The sequence below is a fragment of the Ovis aries genome, chromosome 2 (assembly GCF_016772045.2).
Source record: "Ovis aries strain OAR_USU_Benz2616 breed Rambouillet chromosome 2, ARS-UI_Ramb_v3.0, whole genome shotgun sequence".
In the NCBI taxonomy this organism is placed as follows: Eukaryota; Metazoa; Chordata; class Mammalia; order Artiodactyla; family Bovidae; genus Ovis; species Ovis aries.
In genome coordinates, this window is record NC_056055.1 from 28,415,007 (window position 1) to 28,431,415 (window position 16,409).

The following is a 16,409-nucleotide window of genomic DNA, read 5'->3' on the forward strand; positions in this document are numbered from 1 at the left end:
AAGCCCTGTAACTGCCTTGGGGGCAAGGGCCTGTCCCCTCAGCCAGGGAGCTTGAACCCATCTGTCTCACCTCCTCGCCTCAGGCTCCGGATCTTGTCATGGAAACTTCCCTGAGAACACAGAAGGACGAGTGTACACATCCAAGAGGGCTCGGTGCTCCGCCTTTGGCCCTGGCGGCCCTGTGAGCCGAGGGAGGGTAACAGAGGAGTCCAGAGGGCCTGCCTGTCCATCCTCCGGGCCCGCGGCTAAGGACTGGGACAGAGAGCAGATGGGCGGGGGCCGGTATCGGGACCAACAGTGCTCCAGGGAAGGGATGGCAAGAAGGGCTCAAGGTAGGGAGTTCTGGAGAGCAGCAGTGGAAGGAGGCCCCAGAAGGAAGGGACAGGACATGCGGCAGGGTTCCATCTGGAAGTGGGCACTGGGGGACAGCCGGGGACATTTGAGGTGGGTAGTCCACATGCAGGGGTGAGACCCAGGCCCAGAGGAGTCTGGGAAGGCAGCCTGAGCAGGACCTGGGTCTTGGGTTGGACTCAGAAGTGAAGAACCCACAGGATCAACCTTAGCTAGAGACACTGTCATGTCTTGAATTGGAATCATCTAGAAAACACTCCTAACAGAAGGGATGAGACTCAAACATTTAATATTGTTGAACACCTCTGTACAATGAAGGCAAAGTGCTTATTACACAAATTATAAATAGCAAGAAATAAACACTTAGGAAAGAAGAAAGCCCCTGGAGAGCAAACACGCAGGCGGGCAGGGCTGGGGTCGGTCAGAGGCCCCTCAGGTCATCTGTGAGAAAGGCCAGCAGGAAGCGGCTGGCGTGCCTGTCAATGATGACCGGGGAGAAGCCCAGGACACGCCGGGCCCCTGGAAGCACCTTGGGGTCTGGAAGACAAGGGGGTCTCAGAACTCCTCAAGAAGGCACCTTCTCTCATCCTTGCAGCATCACAGCCCACACCCGAGTGATGTGGGTCCCCATGCGCTGCTCCCACCCAGGACCTGGGCACGGTCAGCATGGCAGGGAAGTGAAGGCAGGCATGCCGCGCTGGGCCACAGGGGGGGCCTCAGGTGCAGGCCCCCGTCCATCTGGCAGGGCTCAGCCCCAGGGCGTGGGGAGGGCTGGCCGAGGCCTGGCCCGGCAGCACCCACCTGGAGGGCAGCAGTAGATGAGGAGCGCCAGGCCTGCGGCCAGGCCGAGGCAGGTCAGGAAGGCCACAGGTCCTGGGGAGAAATGCGCGTGAGCAGCTCCCCGAGCCCTGAAGGGTGGGGAGGGGTCCGGAGGCCTTGAGGACAGGCTCACACCCTGTGCTAGGGTCAGCCAGGCAGGGATACCCCTAGCGAGCACCCTAAGTGGGTCTGTCCAATGGGCAGCCAGGACCGGAACCCAATTGGAATGAGAAGCCCCCGAGACAGAGGTGGAGCCCTGGGTCAGGGGACAGAGAAAAGGGATGTGGGAGGCGGTTACCCCTGTCACTGAGCTCACAGCTTGCGGTGCCCGAGTCTAGCTCTGTGCAATCTGAGTTCTCTGGAAACAAAATCACAGGGCGTGGTTAGTCATGGGGGAGCTGGAGAGTAAGGTGGTCGCCTGCCATCGAGAAACCAAGGGGGCTGCCAAGGCCCCTCCCCGCAGACCACCCAGGCCCCTTGGGTTGTGTGGGTGCTGAGCCCTCCAGGCTGTGTCTGGGGCGGTGCGGGGAGGGGAGCAGTCAGCACTAGGCAAGGACCCCTGCACAGTCTGGGGTCTTCTCCTTTTGTCCCCTTCATGGGAACTTGAGGACCATGGGATGGGGATTTCATTGTTCCCTGGCAACCACAAGGCACCCAACAGTGCAAACACCTTTCTGTCCCAAGTCTGATGGTGCTGAGTGAGGGCAGGGCGCCCTTTCTCTTTCCCCAGACCCCTCTGGGGCTCCCCAACCAACCAGCTCCTTGATAACCCCGAGAGCACCCTGGAAGGTCCCTGACTCCAGGCAGGGCTGTGTGGTCCTGAGAGCTTGGGTGACAGGACAGTTCCATGCCGCAGCTCAGGGCCCAGGCCTGCCAGCCCGTCCTTGGGGGCCCTGGTCCAGCTGAGTAGCCTGAGGTGAGCCACCTCTTCCCTCACGGCCCCCAGCATTTCATGTGAGGATTGAGGGACAGTAGCCACTCCCCCTGGGGACCTGGCTGCAGAGGCCTGAAGACTGAGCTGCCATTCCTACCTGCGCCTTCCCTGTACCCATCCTGGCAGCTCAGAGGATCCCTCTCAAGCCTCCTGGGCCATGGGCTGGCCCTTCTAAACCCAAACACACTGTCCTGGACCAGCCATCTGTGCCAGAGACTGTTGTGCAGAAACATCCACACCATGAGGATCTACCTGGGTGAAAGTAGATACAACCTCTGTCGTGGGAGGCAGTTCATTCAAGACTGGTATGGCCTACAGCTAGGCGCTAGTTCTGATCAGAAGGGTAAGGATTCCCAGGTTCATTAGATTATAGAGGAAAGGGCAGGACCACACGCACAAGATACTTTCGTGTAAGAAATAAATAGCGCAAGAAAAAGGGAGGCAGAGAGAAGTAGACAGACACACACAGTGACATGGGGAGACAGGGACAGGGAGCCTTGGAGACAGATATCTGTGTTGTCTGAAATACTCTCTCCACTCTCTGAGGGACACACAAGACACAACCAGAGGGTTGTCTCTGGCGAAGGGCTGAACAAGGAGATGCCAAGGCCAGGGGGGACACGCACTTACGCAGGGCGTGCCGGCTAGGCAAGCAGCTGTGCAGGGGCTGGGCGTGGATGTACAGGGCCCGGTAGAACTCCTGGCAATCCCGCTCACCGCTCCGCTGCAGGTGGCCCAAGAGGTCGCAGAGACGCACTCGCAGAGACACCTTGGGGTTCCGGAACTGGAGGAGGAAGGGGCACAGAGAGTTCAGGCTGGAGGACTCTGGACTCACCCCCCCAGCCCCAGCCTTCTCAATGGCTGTGATGCCACCTTCGTGGCTGGAACACCCATGGGGAGGTAGCAATTGCTACCAAAGACTCAACCACTCCCATGCAGTGCCCAAGACTGTGCTCCTGCTGCTGCTGCTGCTGAGTCGCTTCAGTCGTGTCTGACTCTGTGCGACCCCACAGACGGCAGCCCACCAGGCTCCCCCGTCCCTGGGATTCTCCAGGCAAGAACACTGGAGTGGGTTGCCATTTCCTTCTCCAATGCATGAAAGTGAAAAGTGAAAGTGAAGTCGCTCGGTCGTGTCCGACTCCTAGCGACCCCATGGACTGCAGCCCACCAGGCTCCTCTGTCCATGGGATTTTCCAGACAAGAGTACCGGAGTGGGGTGCCATACGGCCACTAATCCTTGCACTCCCATCGGAGGCCTAGACAGGTCACCAAGAAAGGTGGTGGTGACATTATTCCAAGTGTGGAAACTTAGCGGCTTGCTAACTTGGTTTTCCCACGTGTAAAAAAGGAAATAATAATAAACCCACACAATACTATCATTATAGGGACCCTTCAAGGTAATGGCATAAATGATAACTTCTTGTAGTTCATAGTCTACGGGAATGTGATTCAAGTTTTAAAAAATATATCAAGGGTTAAGGAGAAAAAACAGGTGGCTTTTTCGATGTGTCTGATTGAGAAATACGTGGTTGTAAAGGTCAATGGACGGGGTACCCGCACTGACTCCCGGAACATGGAGGCTATGGCCCGGTGCTGCCACCTGGTGGTGGTGGACCATTCTACAAGAAACTAGAGTTGACCCACAAAAGGACAGAAACTGCAAAGCAAAAGCAGGTGTGCAGCAGAAACCATGGGTACCTATGAGGAATGGAACCGTGGGCGTGGGCGTGGGTGTGGGCGTGGGCGTGTGGAGTTTCCTTTTTCTCATGTGAACATCTGAAGCTTTTCAAATTTTTTTTTTAAATAGTGAATGCATATTCGACTTTTAAATTACAAGACAGAAAATTGAGCCCCTACTTTTTAACTTACTGGACTACTTTTATAACACAACAAGCATCTGAGCCAGTAGCAGGGTGTGGGTGGATTCTAGCTCTGTTGAGGATCAATATCATCTGTCCCCTGGAGAGGCCCCAACCCTCCAGAGAGCCCTGCATGTGGCCCCAAGAGGAAAAGGGCTCGCTCTGTCACCCGGCCGGGAGGCAGGCCATGTGCCCCAGAGCCCCAGCTAGTCTCTGGCACCCACCCCCAGTGCCACAGGGGAGCCAGAGAAGCGGGTGGGGTGCGCAAGGAGCACCCACTCTCACCCAACGCCCCCGAACAGGACGGGCCAGATCACACCCAAAACGATTGCCCGTTTTGAACTTTTGGAAGATGCTGAGTGAAGAGTTCTGCGGCACTAGGTAGAGTGAATCTGGCATCCTTGCTCCCCTCCAACCCTGGTACACCCCCGTTCCCCCTCCCAGGTCTGTCTCATGTTGTCACACATCTGCTGTGATCCTCCAGCATTTCTGAAAGGGGCCTGAAGTTCTGATGACATCTAAAGAGACTAAAGCTCAAAAAAATGATGTTCTAGGCCCAAGGTCACCCCAAGGAGATAAGTTTTCACCTCCAAGCTGTCCTGCCCCTGGCTTCTCCCAGCCCAGAGAGGAAGGGATGGGAGAGCAGCCTCAAGTTCATTGGCACCTTTTCCGCGTCCTTGTTGCTGAGGATCTGGGGATAGTAGCGGTTTAGCTGGAGGATGATCCTGTCCACCTGCTGCTCACTCAGGCGTCCGAGGCTGGTGAGGAAAGGAGTGTCCTGGACTAGGCGATCACAGTAGGTCTGCTCTGAAACAGAAGCAGAGAACACAGAAGGACATGAGCCAGCACAGCCCAAGGAGGGGGTGTCGAGTCCCACACACCATGACACAGCCACGGCCGGGACTCCGCACAGGAAGGTCCCGTGCCCACCAAGAGGTGTACCAGCTGTAAGCATCTGGACAACTGCTGACATCCCAACTCATGCACAGCCCAGGATTCCCCCATGTCATGCCAATCCCCTTGCAAAACAGTGGGGTGGGTGGGTGCAGTGATAAAGGTACAGAGCTCAAAAGCAGAGCAGAGCCTCCGGCTCTTCCTCTCTTCTATGCCTGAGAGCTTATCACCAAAAAACTCAGGAGGGTGAAGAGTCTGCTGTCTGCGGGGTCCCCCAGTGCTCTCTGGAAATAGCAGCCTGAGGAAGGACACAGCAGCACAGAGAAGGCCCAACTCCAAAGCTCCTACAGCCACTGTTGTCATGGGGACAGGAGACACACAGACAGAAGCACAGGGTTTAGAGTGGCCTGGCCACTTTTAGCTGGCATGGCCACCGGACATAGTATCTGCAAGGCCTTGGGAAGCTGCCCCAAACAGCAGACCAACATGCCTGCTACCCAGGAGGCTGGGAAATGCTTTTCCTTTTGTCTTTTTTCTTTCAGAATCATCATTAAAACATCACTGTCACACTATCTTTCCCATTAAGAATGTCCCTTAGAATGATAAGCCTTTAAAGGCAGGGAGTGGATGGGGAGAAGTTGGTGGGCAGATGGCAAAGAATCTCTGAGGGAGGGTCCCAAGTGCCTGCAGCCCTAGCTACCTGAACAAGTGCACCACCTTATCTATGTGAGGCAGCTTGTCCTCTTTCCTGGTGGACCCAGGGGATGGGGGGGTTGGTGTGCAGGCAGGCACAGCTGTATAGGAGGAGTTTCTGTATGTGACTGAAGTTAAGCTGGTATGAATCCAAATTAGATAGCTGTAACTTTAGAATATTAAACATAACCCCTGGTAACCACAAAGAAAATGTCTATGGACTATACACAAAAGGACATCAAAATGTGTTACTACAGAAAATCAACACAAAAGGAAGTAATGGAATAAATGAAGGACAAAGAAGCTACAAGACATACAGAAAACAGACAGCAAAAAGGTAAAAACAAGTTGTCCCTTATCAGTAATTAAATGTAAATGGATTAAACTCTCTAGTCAAAAGACACAGATTGACAGAATAGGTTTGTGATACTGTGATTTACAGTAAGATATATTCACTCAGTCGTGTCCGACTCTTCGCAACCCCATGGACTATGCAGTCCATGGAATTCTCCAGACCAGGATACTGGAGTGGGTAGTCTTTCCTTTCTCCAGGGGATCTTCCCAACCCAGGGATAGAACCCAGGTCTCCCGCATTGCAGGCAGATTCTTTACTAGCTGAGCCACCAGGGAAGCTCATGCCTACCTAAGGAAGCCTCCATAACCTTCCCCCCATCAAAGCGGGGTGTGGAGCACCTCCCAGTTACTAAATGCTTGGAGGTGCCTGGGAGGAGCACGGAAGCTCCATGCCCCTTCTCACGTGTTTTGCCCTATGCATCTCTTCCACCTGGATGTTCACTTGTATCCTTGAAACAAACTGTGAATAATGTTTTCTTGAGTTCTGTGAACTGCTCTAGCAAATGACAGTCAGGGGAACTCTGATTTATAGCCAGTCAGTTAGAAGCACAGGTGGCAGCCTGGACCGGTGACTGGCATTTCAAGTGGGGGCAATCTTGTGGGACTGAGTCTAAAGTGAACCTATGGGGTCTGACAGACACTCTCCAGATGGATGGTGTAAGAATTGAGTTAAATTTATAGGACACCCAGTTGGTGTCCACCAAAGAACTGGGAAGTTGCTTGACAGAGGAAAACCCCCCATACATTTGGCAACCAAAAGTGTCAGAAATAAAAGTGTTGAGAAATATGCATCGAGAAAAGAAATGCAAGAAGGCGAAGTGGTTGTCTGAGGAGACCTTACAAATAGCTGAGGAAAGAAGAGAAGCGAAATGCAGGGTGCCAGAGAAGAGCAAGGAGAGATAAGACGGACTTCTTAAATGAACAGTGCAAAGTAATAGAGGAAAACAAATGGAATGGGAAGACTAGAGATTTCTTCAAGAAAACTGGAGATATCAAGGGAGCATTTCATGCAAAGATGGACACGATAAGGGACAGAAACGGTACAAGGACCTAACAGAAGCAGAAGAGATTAAGAAGAAGTGGCAAGAATACACAGAAGAACTATACAAAAAAGGTTTTAATGACCCAGATAATCACGATGGTATGGTCACTCATCTAGAGCCAGACATCGTGGAGTGTGAAGTCAAGTGGGTCTTAAGAAGCATTACTACACACCTCCTTTCACTCTGCCAATTGGACTTCTGTCTTTATTGGTCATTCAAATGGGGCAAAGGAAATAACCTTTTAAAACTCAGGCAAATTGGGTGTTTGTCTTGTAATCTGTCAGAGGAAACATTGTAAAAGAAAAAAAAAAGAAGATGCATTACTACAAACAAAGCTAGTGGAGGTGACAGACGTCCAGCTGAGCTATTTCAAATCCTAAAGGATTTTAAAGTGCTGCATTCAATATGTCAGCAAATTTGGAAAACTCAGCAGTGACCACGGGACTGGAAAAGGTCAGACTGCAATTCAATCCGAAAGAAGAGCAAGGCCAAAGAACATGTAATCTACTGTACTATTGCGCTCATTCCACATGCTGGCACGGTTACGCTCAAAATCCTTGAAGCTAGGCTTCAGCAGTAGGTGAACTGAGAACTTTCAGATGTACAAGCTGGGTTTAGAAAAAAGCAGAGCAATCAGAGATCAAATTGTCAACATTCACTGGCTCACAGAGAAAGCAAGGGAATTCCAGAAAAACATCTACTTCTGCTTCATTGACTATGCTAAAGCGTTTGACTGTGTGGATCACAACACACTGTGGAAAATTCTTAAAAGAAATGGGAAGATCAGACCACTTTACCTGTCTCCTGAGAAACCTGTATGTCAGTTAAAAAACAGCAATTAAAACAGGACATAGAACAACTGACTGGTTCACAACGGAAAGGAGTGCGACAAGGCTGTACATTGTAACCCTTATTTAACTTAAATGCAGAGTACATAATGTAAAATACTGGGCTGGATGAATCACAAGCTGGAATCAAGATTGCTGGGAGAGATATCAACAACCTCAGATATGAAAATAATACCACTCTAGTGGCAGACAGTGAACGAGGAACTAAAGAGCCTCTTGATGAGGGTGAAAGAGGAGAGTGAAAAAGCTGGCTTGAAACTCAACATTCAAAAAACTAAGATCATGGCATCCTGGTCCATCACTTCACAGCAAACAGAAGGGGGAAAAAGTGGGAGCAATGACAGAGTTAACCTTCTTGAGCTCTAAAATCACTGCGGATGGTGACTGTAGCCGTGAAATTTAAAAATCCTTACTCCCTGGAAGAATAGCTATGAGAAACCTGCTGCTGCTAAGTCGCTTCAGTCGTGTCTGACTCTGTGCGACCCCACAGACGGCAGCCCACCAGGCTCCCTCGTCCCTGAGATTCTCCAGGCAAGAACACTGGAGTGGGTTGCCATTTCCTTCTCCAATGCATGAAAGTGAAAAGTGAAAGTGAAGTTGCTCAGTCGTGTCTGACTCTTAGCGACCCCATGGACTGCAGTCCACCAGGTTCCTTCATCTATGGGATTTTCCAGGCAAGAGTACTGGAGTGGGTTGCCACTGCCGTCTCCTATGAGAAACCTAGACAGCATATTAAAAAGCAGAGACATCATTTGCCAACAAAGGTCCGCCTAGGTAAAGCTATGGTTGTTCCAGCAGTCATGTATGGATGTGAGAATTGGACCATAAAGAAGGCTAAGTGTTGATCTGATGTTTTCAAATTCGGTACTGGAGAAGACTCTTGAGAGTTCCTTGGACTGCGAGGAGATTAAATCAGCCAATCCTAAAGGAAATAAACCCTGAAAGTTCATTGGAAGGACTGATGCTTAAGCTCCAATACTTTGCCCACCTGACACAAAGAGCTGACTCACTGGAAAAGGTACTGATGCTGAGAAAGACTGAAGGCAAAGGAGAAAGGGCTGGCAGAGGATGAGATGGTTAGACAGGATCATTGACTCAATGCACATGGATTTGAGCAAACTCTGGGAGAGAACGGAGGACAGGGGAGCTTGGCGTGCTACAGTCCATGAGGTCGAAAAGAGTTGGACATGACTTAGCAACTCAACAACAACAACATATTGAGAAGGCCCACATGCAGCCATGAAGACCCAGTGCAGCCAACAACAACAAAATCAGCGCCCTCCTTAAAGCAGCCCTATAAGTGTTGACCCTTTCTGGCCAGGCCAGTGTCAACATCGGGAGCCTCATCTGCCACATGGGGGGCTGGAGGGTCTGCCCCTAGCAGCTGGCGTGGCACCAGCAGTAGGTCCAATCCTCTTCGCCACTGCTGCCCTAGCTGAGGAGAAGAAAGCAGAGGCAAAGAAATAAGAATCTGAAAAGTCTAATGATGACATGGGCTTTGGTCTTTTTGACTAAACCTCTTCAGTAACATATTCAATAAAAAGCTGAACTCTTAAAAAAAAACTTAAAAAAGGAATAAAACACTTAGAAATAAATTTAACCAAGGAGATGGAAGACTTGTACACTGATCTACAAAACACTACTCAAAGAAATGCTAAAAGATACAAATAAATGGAAAGACGTTCCATGTCCATGGTTTGGAAGACTTAATATTGTGAAGATGACAATATTACCCAAAGTGATCCAGGAATTCAATGTAACCCCTATCCAAACTGCAGTAAATCTTTTTTCGTCTTTTTTTCATCCTAATGTTCATATGGGATCTCAAGGGACTTGTACAGCCAAAACAATCCTGAAAAAAGAACAAAGTGGATGATTCATACTTCCTCATTTCAAAATTTACTACAAAGCTACAGGAATCAAAACTGTGGTACTGACATACAGACCAATGTAATAGACTAGACAGTCCAGAAATTAACCCTATTTTGAGGAAAAAAAAAGAGTGAAAAGACAATCCATAGAATGGGAGAAAATATTTGCAAAGCATATATCTGATTAGGGATTAATATATATAGAAAGAGAGAGAATATAAAAAGAACTCCTATAACTCAACACAACAAAAAATCCTACAAAATAACCAATACAATGATGAACAAAATACTTGAACAGGTATTTTTCCAAAAGTGGACAAATGACTGCTAAGTACATGAAAAGATGCTCAACATCACTAGTCATTAGCAAAAAGCAAGTCAAAATACAATGAGATACCATTTCATACTCATTAGGGTAAAATAAATATTGGAGAGAGGGAATATGAATACGAGGATGAGAAACTGGAACTCTCATGCACTCCTGGTGGGCAGGTAAAACGGTGCAGCTACTATGGAAAAGGGTATGGCTATTCCTCAAAAAGTTAAATACATCCACAATTCCATTCCTGGGTATACACTCAAAAGAATTCAAAGCAGAGACTCAAATAGATATGTGCATGTCAAGTTCAGAGTAGCGTTTATTCACAAAAGCCCAAAGGTAAAAACAACCCAAGTGTCCACAGACAGATGAACAGATAGACAAAATATGGTATACATACAATGGAATACTATACAATCTTAAGAAGGAACGGAATTCTAATACATGGGTTTAAAAACATGGATGAACCATGAAAACAATATGCTAAGTGAAATAAATTAGACACAAAAGGACAAATGAAGTGAAGTGTTATCTTAGTTGCTCAGTCATGTCCGACTCTTTGCGACCCCATGGACTGTAACCCACCAGCTCCTCCGTCCATGGGAATTTCCAGGCAAGAATAGCGGAGTGGGTTGCCATTTCCTTCTCCAGGGGATCTTCCTGACCCAGGGATCAATCCCAGGTCTCCAGCATTGCAGGCAGACGCCTTACCATTTGAGCCACCAGGGAAGCCCATACAAAAGGACAAATGTATTATTCCACTATATGAACTATCTAGAATAAGCAAATTCTAAAACAGAGAAAGTACCATAGTGATTAACAGGAGCTGCAGGTAGGGGTGAAAGGGGAGTTTTTGTTTAATGAGTACAGTTTCTCTTTGGGGTGATGAAAAAGTTCTTGAAATGCACAGTTTCACAGCACTGTGGATGTATTTAATCCCAATGAAATGGTTAAAATGGTAAATTTTATGTTCTGTGTATTTTACCACACATATACATATAAATGGACATGAATCTGAGCAAACTCCAGGAGACAGCTGAGGACAGAGGAGCCTGAGCAAGCTTGCAGTCAGCCATGACTCAGCGACTGAACAATAAAATACATATCAAGGTAAGTGGATAATATATGAAACTGCGGTTCAGTTTAATAAGTTACAATGGAATATAACCCAGTGATAAAAAAGACCTACGAAGTTACAAAAAGACATTGAGGAAACAAATGCATTTGTTAAAGGTTAAAGAAGCCAATTTGAAAAGGCTATATACTATATGATCCCAAGCATATATTTTAGAAAATGCAAAACAATGGAGACAGTAAAAAGATCAGTGGTTGCCAAGGGTTATGGAAGAGGGAGGGATAAATAGGTGGAGCACAGAAGATGTTTAACCCAGTAAAACTTCTTGTATGATACTGTAATAGCGGATACAGGACATCATGAATTTTTCAAAAAACTCATACAGTGTACAACACAGGAATGAACCATCATATTAATATGGACTTTAGTTAGTAACTGAAATTAATAATACTGTATCACTATTGGCTTATTAAGGTAACAACCATACAAATGCAAGATATTAATAATAGAGGAAATAGGGTGGGGGGAGCCCTCTGTGCTATCTGCTCGATTGTCTATAAACTAAAAATGCTCCAAAAATAAATTCTAGTAATTAATAAGAAACACTATTTGGAAATTCCATTGTTGAATTTTTTTTTCTTTTAAAATTTTATCTACTTTATTTTTGGCTGTGCTAGGTCTTCATTGCTGTGCGGGCTTTCCTCCAGTTGCGGTGAGCAGGGGCGACTCTCTAGTTGCGGTGCACAGGTTTCTCACTGCAATAGCTTCTCCTGTTGCAGAGCATGGGCTTTAGGGTGCACAGGGCTCAGCTGTTGCAGCTCCCAGGCTCTAGAGCACAGGTTCAACAGTTGTGGCACAAGGGCTGAGCTGCTCTGCAGTGTGTGGGATCTTCCCAAATCTGGGATAAAACCCATGTCTCCTGCATTGACAGGAAGATTCTTTACCACTAAGCAACCAGGGAAACCCTCCACTGTTGAATTTTAAAGATGAAAACAACAGTCACAGAAAGGAGATGGATTCTTGGATTGGGTGGTATTCACTGGAAAGGAGCATGAAGGATTTTTTGGAGGGTGACAGAAACATTCTATCTTGATTTGGCCTGGACCAGTTGTTCCATGAGTATATACGTTTGTCAAAACTTAAGAGAATTTTTTCACTAAAAATGAGTGTATTTATAAGTAAACAATACCTCAATCAAGTTGATTTTTAAAAAACAGGGTCACTGAGTTGGAACAAGTGGGGCCTCCTCCCGATTTCTTCCATGGGCCCAACTCAATAGACTGTTTACCTTCTCACCTCTCTCTCCTGATGCTACCTCCTCCTGGATGGTCTATTCCCCCTAGAATGAGAATTTCTAACTTTTGATTCTCCCAGTCTCTGAAAGTATATTTTGAAGACAGACTTGTCAGCAGCTCCAACATGGTAAAGAAGCCATGGACAGGGATGCAGAGACATCTGTCACCAGCATGTGGCAGGACCCTCCTGGCCACCCGGCTTCATCACCTGTAGCCTCTCTGATTAAAGAGTTAATAATATTGGCCATAGTTCATGGACTGGGACCCATGCTTGGGCATTCTGGGAGCTCTGTGCATCATCATTCTTCCATCAGCTCTGCTACACAAGCATGACCACTACCCTCATTTTCAGAAGGAGAAACTGAGGCACAATAAGTAGATAAGGTACCTGCTTAAGACCTTAATCAGCTGGAGAGTGATGGATTGAGTTCAGGACCCAGCACAGTGTTGGGGCCCATTTCCGCCTCTCTGATCAATCTACTAATTAATCATGCAATTTAGTTGCATCATGTCTGCTTCTGACCAAACCATGGGCTGTCCTGCCCAGTGCTGCCAGTGTGTACACTGTGCATAGGGCTGGCACACACTAAGCACTCACTAAAGAGGTTGGGAATGAATGGACATAGGTCCAAGGAGCAGGGCAAGGGCTGTCAGTGGACAGTGACCAGCACTTCTGCAGTGGCTCTTCCCACCCTGCAGGCTGCTAGCCAAGGGTGCCTCCACTGGCTGGAGCTGTGAGTCACTTGGCATAATGGCATAGCCTGGGGACCACAGCTCTGGGCTCTGCCGTGCCCTGTGCTTCCTGTGGCCGTTGTGAGCTGTGCACACAAACCACACCCGGGCGGCCATTCACAGGCATAACAAAGCACAAGAAAGGAAACCAGTGTGGTCCCAAGTGACAGTCCCAGATAGGTTTTACAGGAAGGAGGAAGAGGAATGCTCTGGCATAAAAACTCACCAGACCTTCGCCAGCAACCTTTGCTAAGCCCTACCTCCCCCATCGTTGTTTTTTCCTTTGGTTGCGCTGGGTCTTCACTGCTGCATGCAGGCTTTCTGTAGTTGTGGCAAGCAGGGGCTACTCTTCTGTGTAGTGGCTTCTCTTGTCACAGAATACAGGCTCTAGGCACACAGGCTCAGCAGTTGCAGCATGCGGGCTCTAGGGCAGGTGGACTCAGCAGCTGCGGCACACGGGCTCAGTAGTTGAGGCTCACGGGCTCCAGAGCACAGGCTCAGTAGTTGCGGTGCACGGGCTTAGAAGCTCCGTGGCATGTTGAATCCTCCCAGATCAAAGTTCAAACCCGTGTCCCCTGCATCGGCAGGTGGATTCTTATCCACTGTGTGACCACAGAAGTCCTCCTCCCCCATCACCTTGCCCTACTGGCACCACAAGCATGGTTAGGCTGGCCAACCTGTTAGCCTGACCTGGCACTGGAGGCCCTGTGGGAGCTGGCCTCACTTGCCCTGACCAGGTCTCCCAGCCCCTGAGCCAAGCCTGCACAGCAACGCCCAACTGCAGCATTCTGCCTCAGATTCCCAGGGACCAGAACACCTCTCCCTACGGTTTCCACCTGGCTAACTCACACTCACTGTCCTCCCCTCAAGAGACTTTCCTGAGTTCCCCACCCACCACCACCCCCAACAAAGTCCAGATGCTTGGGCCTCAACCTCCCCTCCCAAACTGAATCTCCCAGAATCCCCTCCTGTTCCAGTGTCCAACCAGGCATGGAGCTGCGAAGCCCACTCCCCAGCACACCACAAGGAAGGGGCTGGTTCTGCAGCAACAGTAATTGCTACAGTGATACTTGGTCAGTGTGGGCCCTGCACAGATGCATCGGGCTCCACACGCTCACTCTGCGACCCTTCGTAAAGGCCCCAGAATGAGACAGGTTGCTATTGGTGCATGGAGACAGTAAGCCAGGAACTTGGGACCTACAACCTTGCAGGCCTGTTCATTTGGCCCTCCCAGGCCTGTACTCTCTGGGCCCTAGTTCCCCATCCCCAAAATGAAGGGCTCTGAGGGAAGAGGTCTCTAGAGGCCCAGGACACTGAGACAGCAGGGAGAAGGGGGACTGGTGGGCATGCGAAGGTCTAGTCCTGGATCCACCACTGACTGTCCCAGCAGTCTAGGGCACCTGCCCAAGCTGAGTCTTTGTTTCCTCATTCACACACAGAGATATTCCATATTTCCCCATACAGCAGGCCTGAGTAGCAAGGACCTGATGCAGGGCCAGATGCACAGTAGGTACAATAGACCTTTGAACAGTAGGGGGTTGGGAGACAGACCCTGAGGAGTCAAAAATCCACACATTACTTTACAGTCAGTCCTCCGTATCCATAATTTTGCATCTGAGAATTCAGCCAACCTCAGGTCAGGTAGTAGTATGTATGCATTGAAAAAAATCCACGTATTTGAAACCATCACATTTGACACCCTAGGTCAGAGGATCAACTTTACTCAGAAATAGCAGCCACAGATTAAAAACAGTTCAGAGAAACGACAGGGGAGTGAGTAGTACCAGGGGTCTCTTCTGGCTTAGGCTGGTACACTGGTGTCCTGGAAATCACCAGGTTCCTGCCCATCAAATCTTTCTTGTATGCGGGACTTAGGCTGGGACTCCAGTGACAGCTATGGAGAGAATGGGGACTTCAGGGGCCTCCCAGACCCTGTGGGTCACCCTAGGTGACTTTTACCTCAGAAGCATTCCCTGAAATAAGGTATGGCTTCTGGAAGCCACCACACTCCCTGATTACACTGGCATGGACTCTCATCAGCCTGTAACTCTCATGGAGCTTCTCCTAACAGGGAAAGGTCCACAGAGTAGGGTCACTCTGCTCAGGATCAGGAAGGTGGTGGGCGGTCCCCATTCAAGAGAGGCCCCTGGAGGATGGCTGGGCTGGGGACTGCATTCTGGGGGGAAAAAAAAGCTGGAAGGGCTGGGGCAGTCCAGATGGGGCACAAGGCCTTGGGAAACAGAGTCTGTGTGCAAGATTCCCTCGGGCCTGTCCCTGGACAAGGGGTGCAGCCTGGGAGATACCAGAGTCCCACAGGTACCACACACTGCCCAGGAAGGCACCACCTGTTGGGCAGACTCCTCAGGGGACCCCTAATAGAAGACACAGCCTTCTGTCAGGAGTTTCTATATCTCCTGATAGAAGCACAGTAGAACCCCAGAGATTATTCCTTACCACCAATTTTATTTTCACCTCCCAGTGCCAGGCCACAGATCCTCACACCGGCAGTTCCCCACCTGCAGACATACGTTGGCCCCTGCCCTCCTGGAATCACCCAAGACCTGGTCCCCGCCCACTAGAGCCTTCCACGGCTTGACCTGGCCTCACAGCACAGAACACGCCAAGGCTCGGCCCCTAACGCTCAGAAGCCTCCAGGGCATGACGTGGCTTTGCCCACCACAACTCTCCAGAGGTTGTCCATGGCCGCCGCCCCCAAGCACCCTCCTAGACCTGGCCTGGCCTCGCCCCCATAGAACCCAGCCCTGGGCCGGCGCGCCGCTCTGCCGTCGTCCTGTCGACAGGGCACGCAGTCATGGGCAAGGTCACTCGCCGTCGCAGCGAGGAGTGGCATCGGGACACTCGGATCCTACGCGCCACCGTAGCCGCGTGCCTGTCTCCGCATGGCAGGCACGACCCCGGACCGCGCTCACCTGTCATGGCGGCGGCACACCGTGCATTCGGCCGACCCGACCCGTCCCCCTGCCGCTGTGAGCCCGTGTGGTTGTCCGCGCGTTGCCCGTGGGCCGGGTTGACCGCCTCCAGCTCTGGCCCGCTTTTTCCCGGTGGGCCCCGCCCCTGGTATCCTCTCGGCTAAGCTTTAACCCCGCCCTCACTGAGCCCGCCCCTTCCCGCTAGGCCCCGCCCATGGCGTCGGCGGCGCTGCGGCAGGGGCTAAAACCCCCAGTCTTCCCTACAGTCCAGCTTCCTAACGCGTGGGCGACGGACGCCGCTGAGCCCTTAGCCCCGCCCCTCGCTGGGTCCGCCCTTCCGGGAATCCAGGGTCTAGTCTTTGTCGACGCTAGGGCTCTAAACCCAGCCCTCC

The 16,409-nt window shown here is 50.2% G+C and overlaps 1 protein-coding gene and 1 non-coding gene across 8 annotated transcripts; one reads left to right on the forward strand and one right to left on the reverse strand.

Annotated features, from left to right (window-relative positions):
• Positions 1 to 623: 623 nt before the first annotated feature.
• Positions 624 to 16,201, reverse strand: CARD19 (caspase recruitment domain family member 19). 7 transcript variants are annotated; one of them, XM_060410838.1, is made up of 9 exons: positions 16,018 to 16,201; positions 13,348 to 13,662; positions 9,529 to 9,647; positions 7,120 to 7,224; positions 4,628 to 4,770; positions 2,735 to 2,888; positions 1,469 to 1,528; positions 1,153 to 1,224; positions 624 to 888 (listed from the first exon to the last, which is right to left on the reverse strand). In XM_060410838.1, exons 4-9 carry the CDS (start codon positions 7,160 to 7,162, stop codon positions 773 to 775), a joined length of 588 nt encoding a protein of 195 aa, XP_060266821.1. In that variant the 5' UTR covers positions 7,163 to 7,224; positions 9,529 to 9,647; positions 13,348 to 13,662; positions 16,018 to 16,201; the 3' UTR covers positions 624 to 772. The 7 variants fall into 7 exon arrangements, with proteins under 7 accessions (XP_060266821.1, XP_060266823.1, XP_060266824.1 ...); XM_060410840.1 differs by lacking the exon at positions 1,469 to 1,528; XM_060410841.1 differs by lacking the exon at positions 1,469 to 1,528 and having other exon boundaries at positions 2,731 to 2,888.
• Positions 7,116 to 7,242, forward strand: LOC114113404 (small nucleolar RNA SNORA27). The gene has a single exon (XR_003588440.1). It is a non-coding gene; the product is annotated as a small nucleolar RNA SNORA27 (small nucleolar RNA).
• Positions 16,202 to 16,409: the final 208 nt, after the last annotated feature.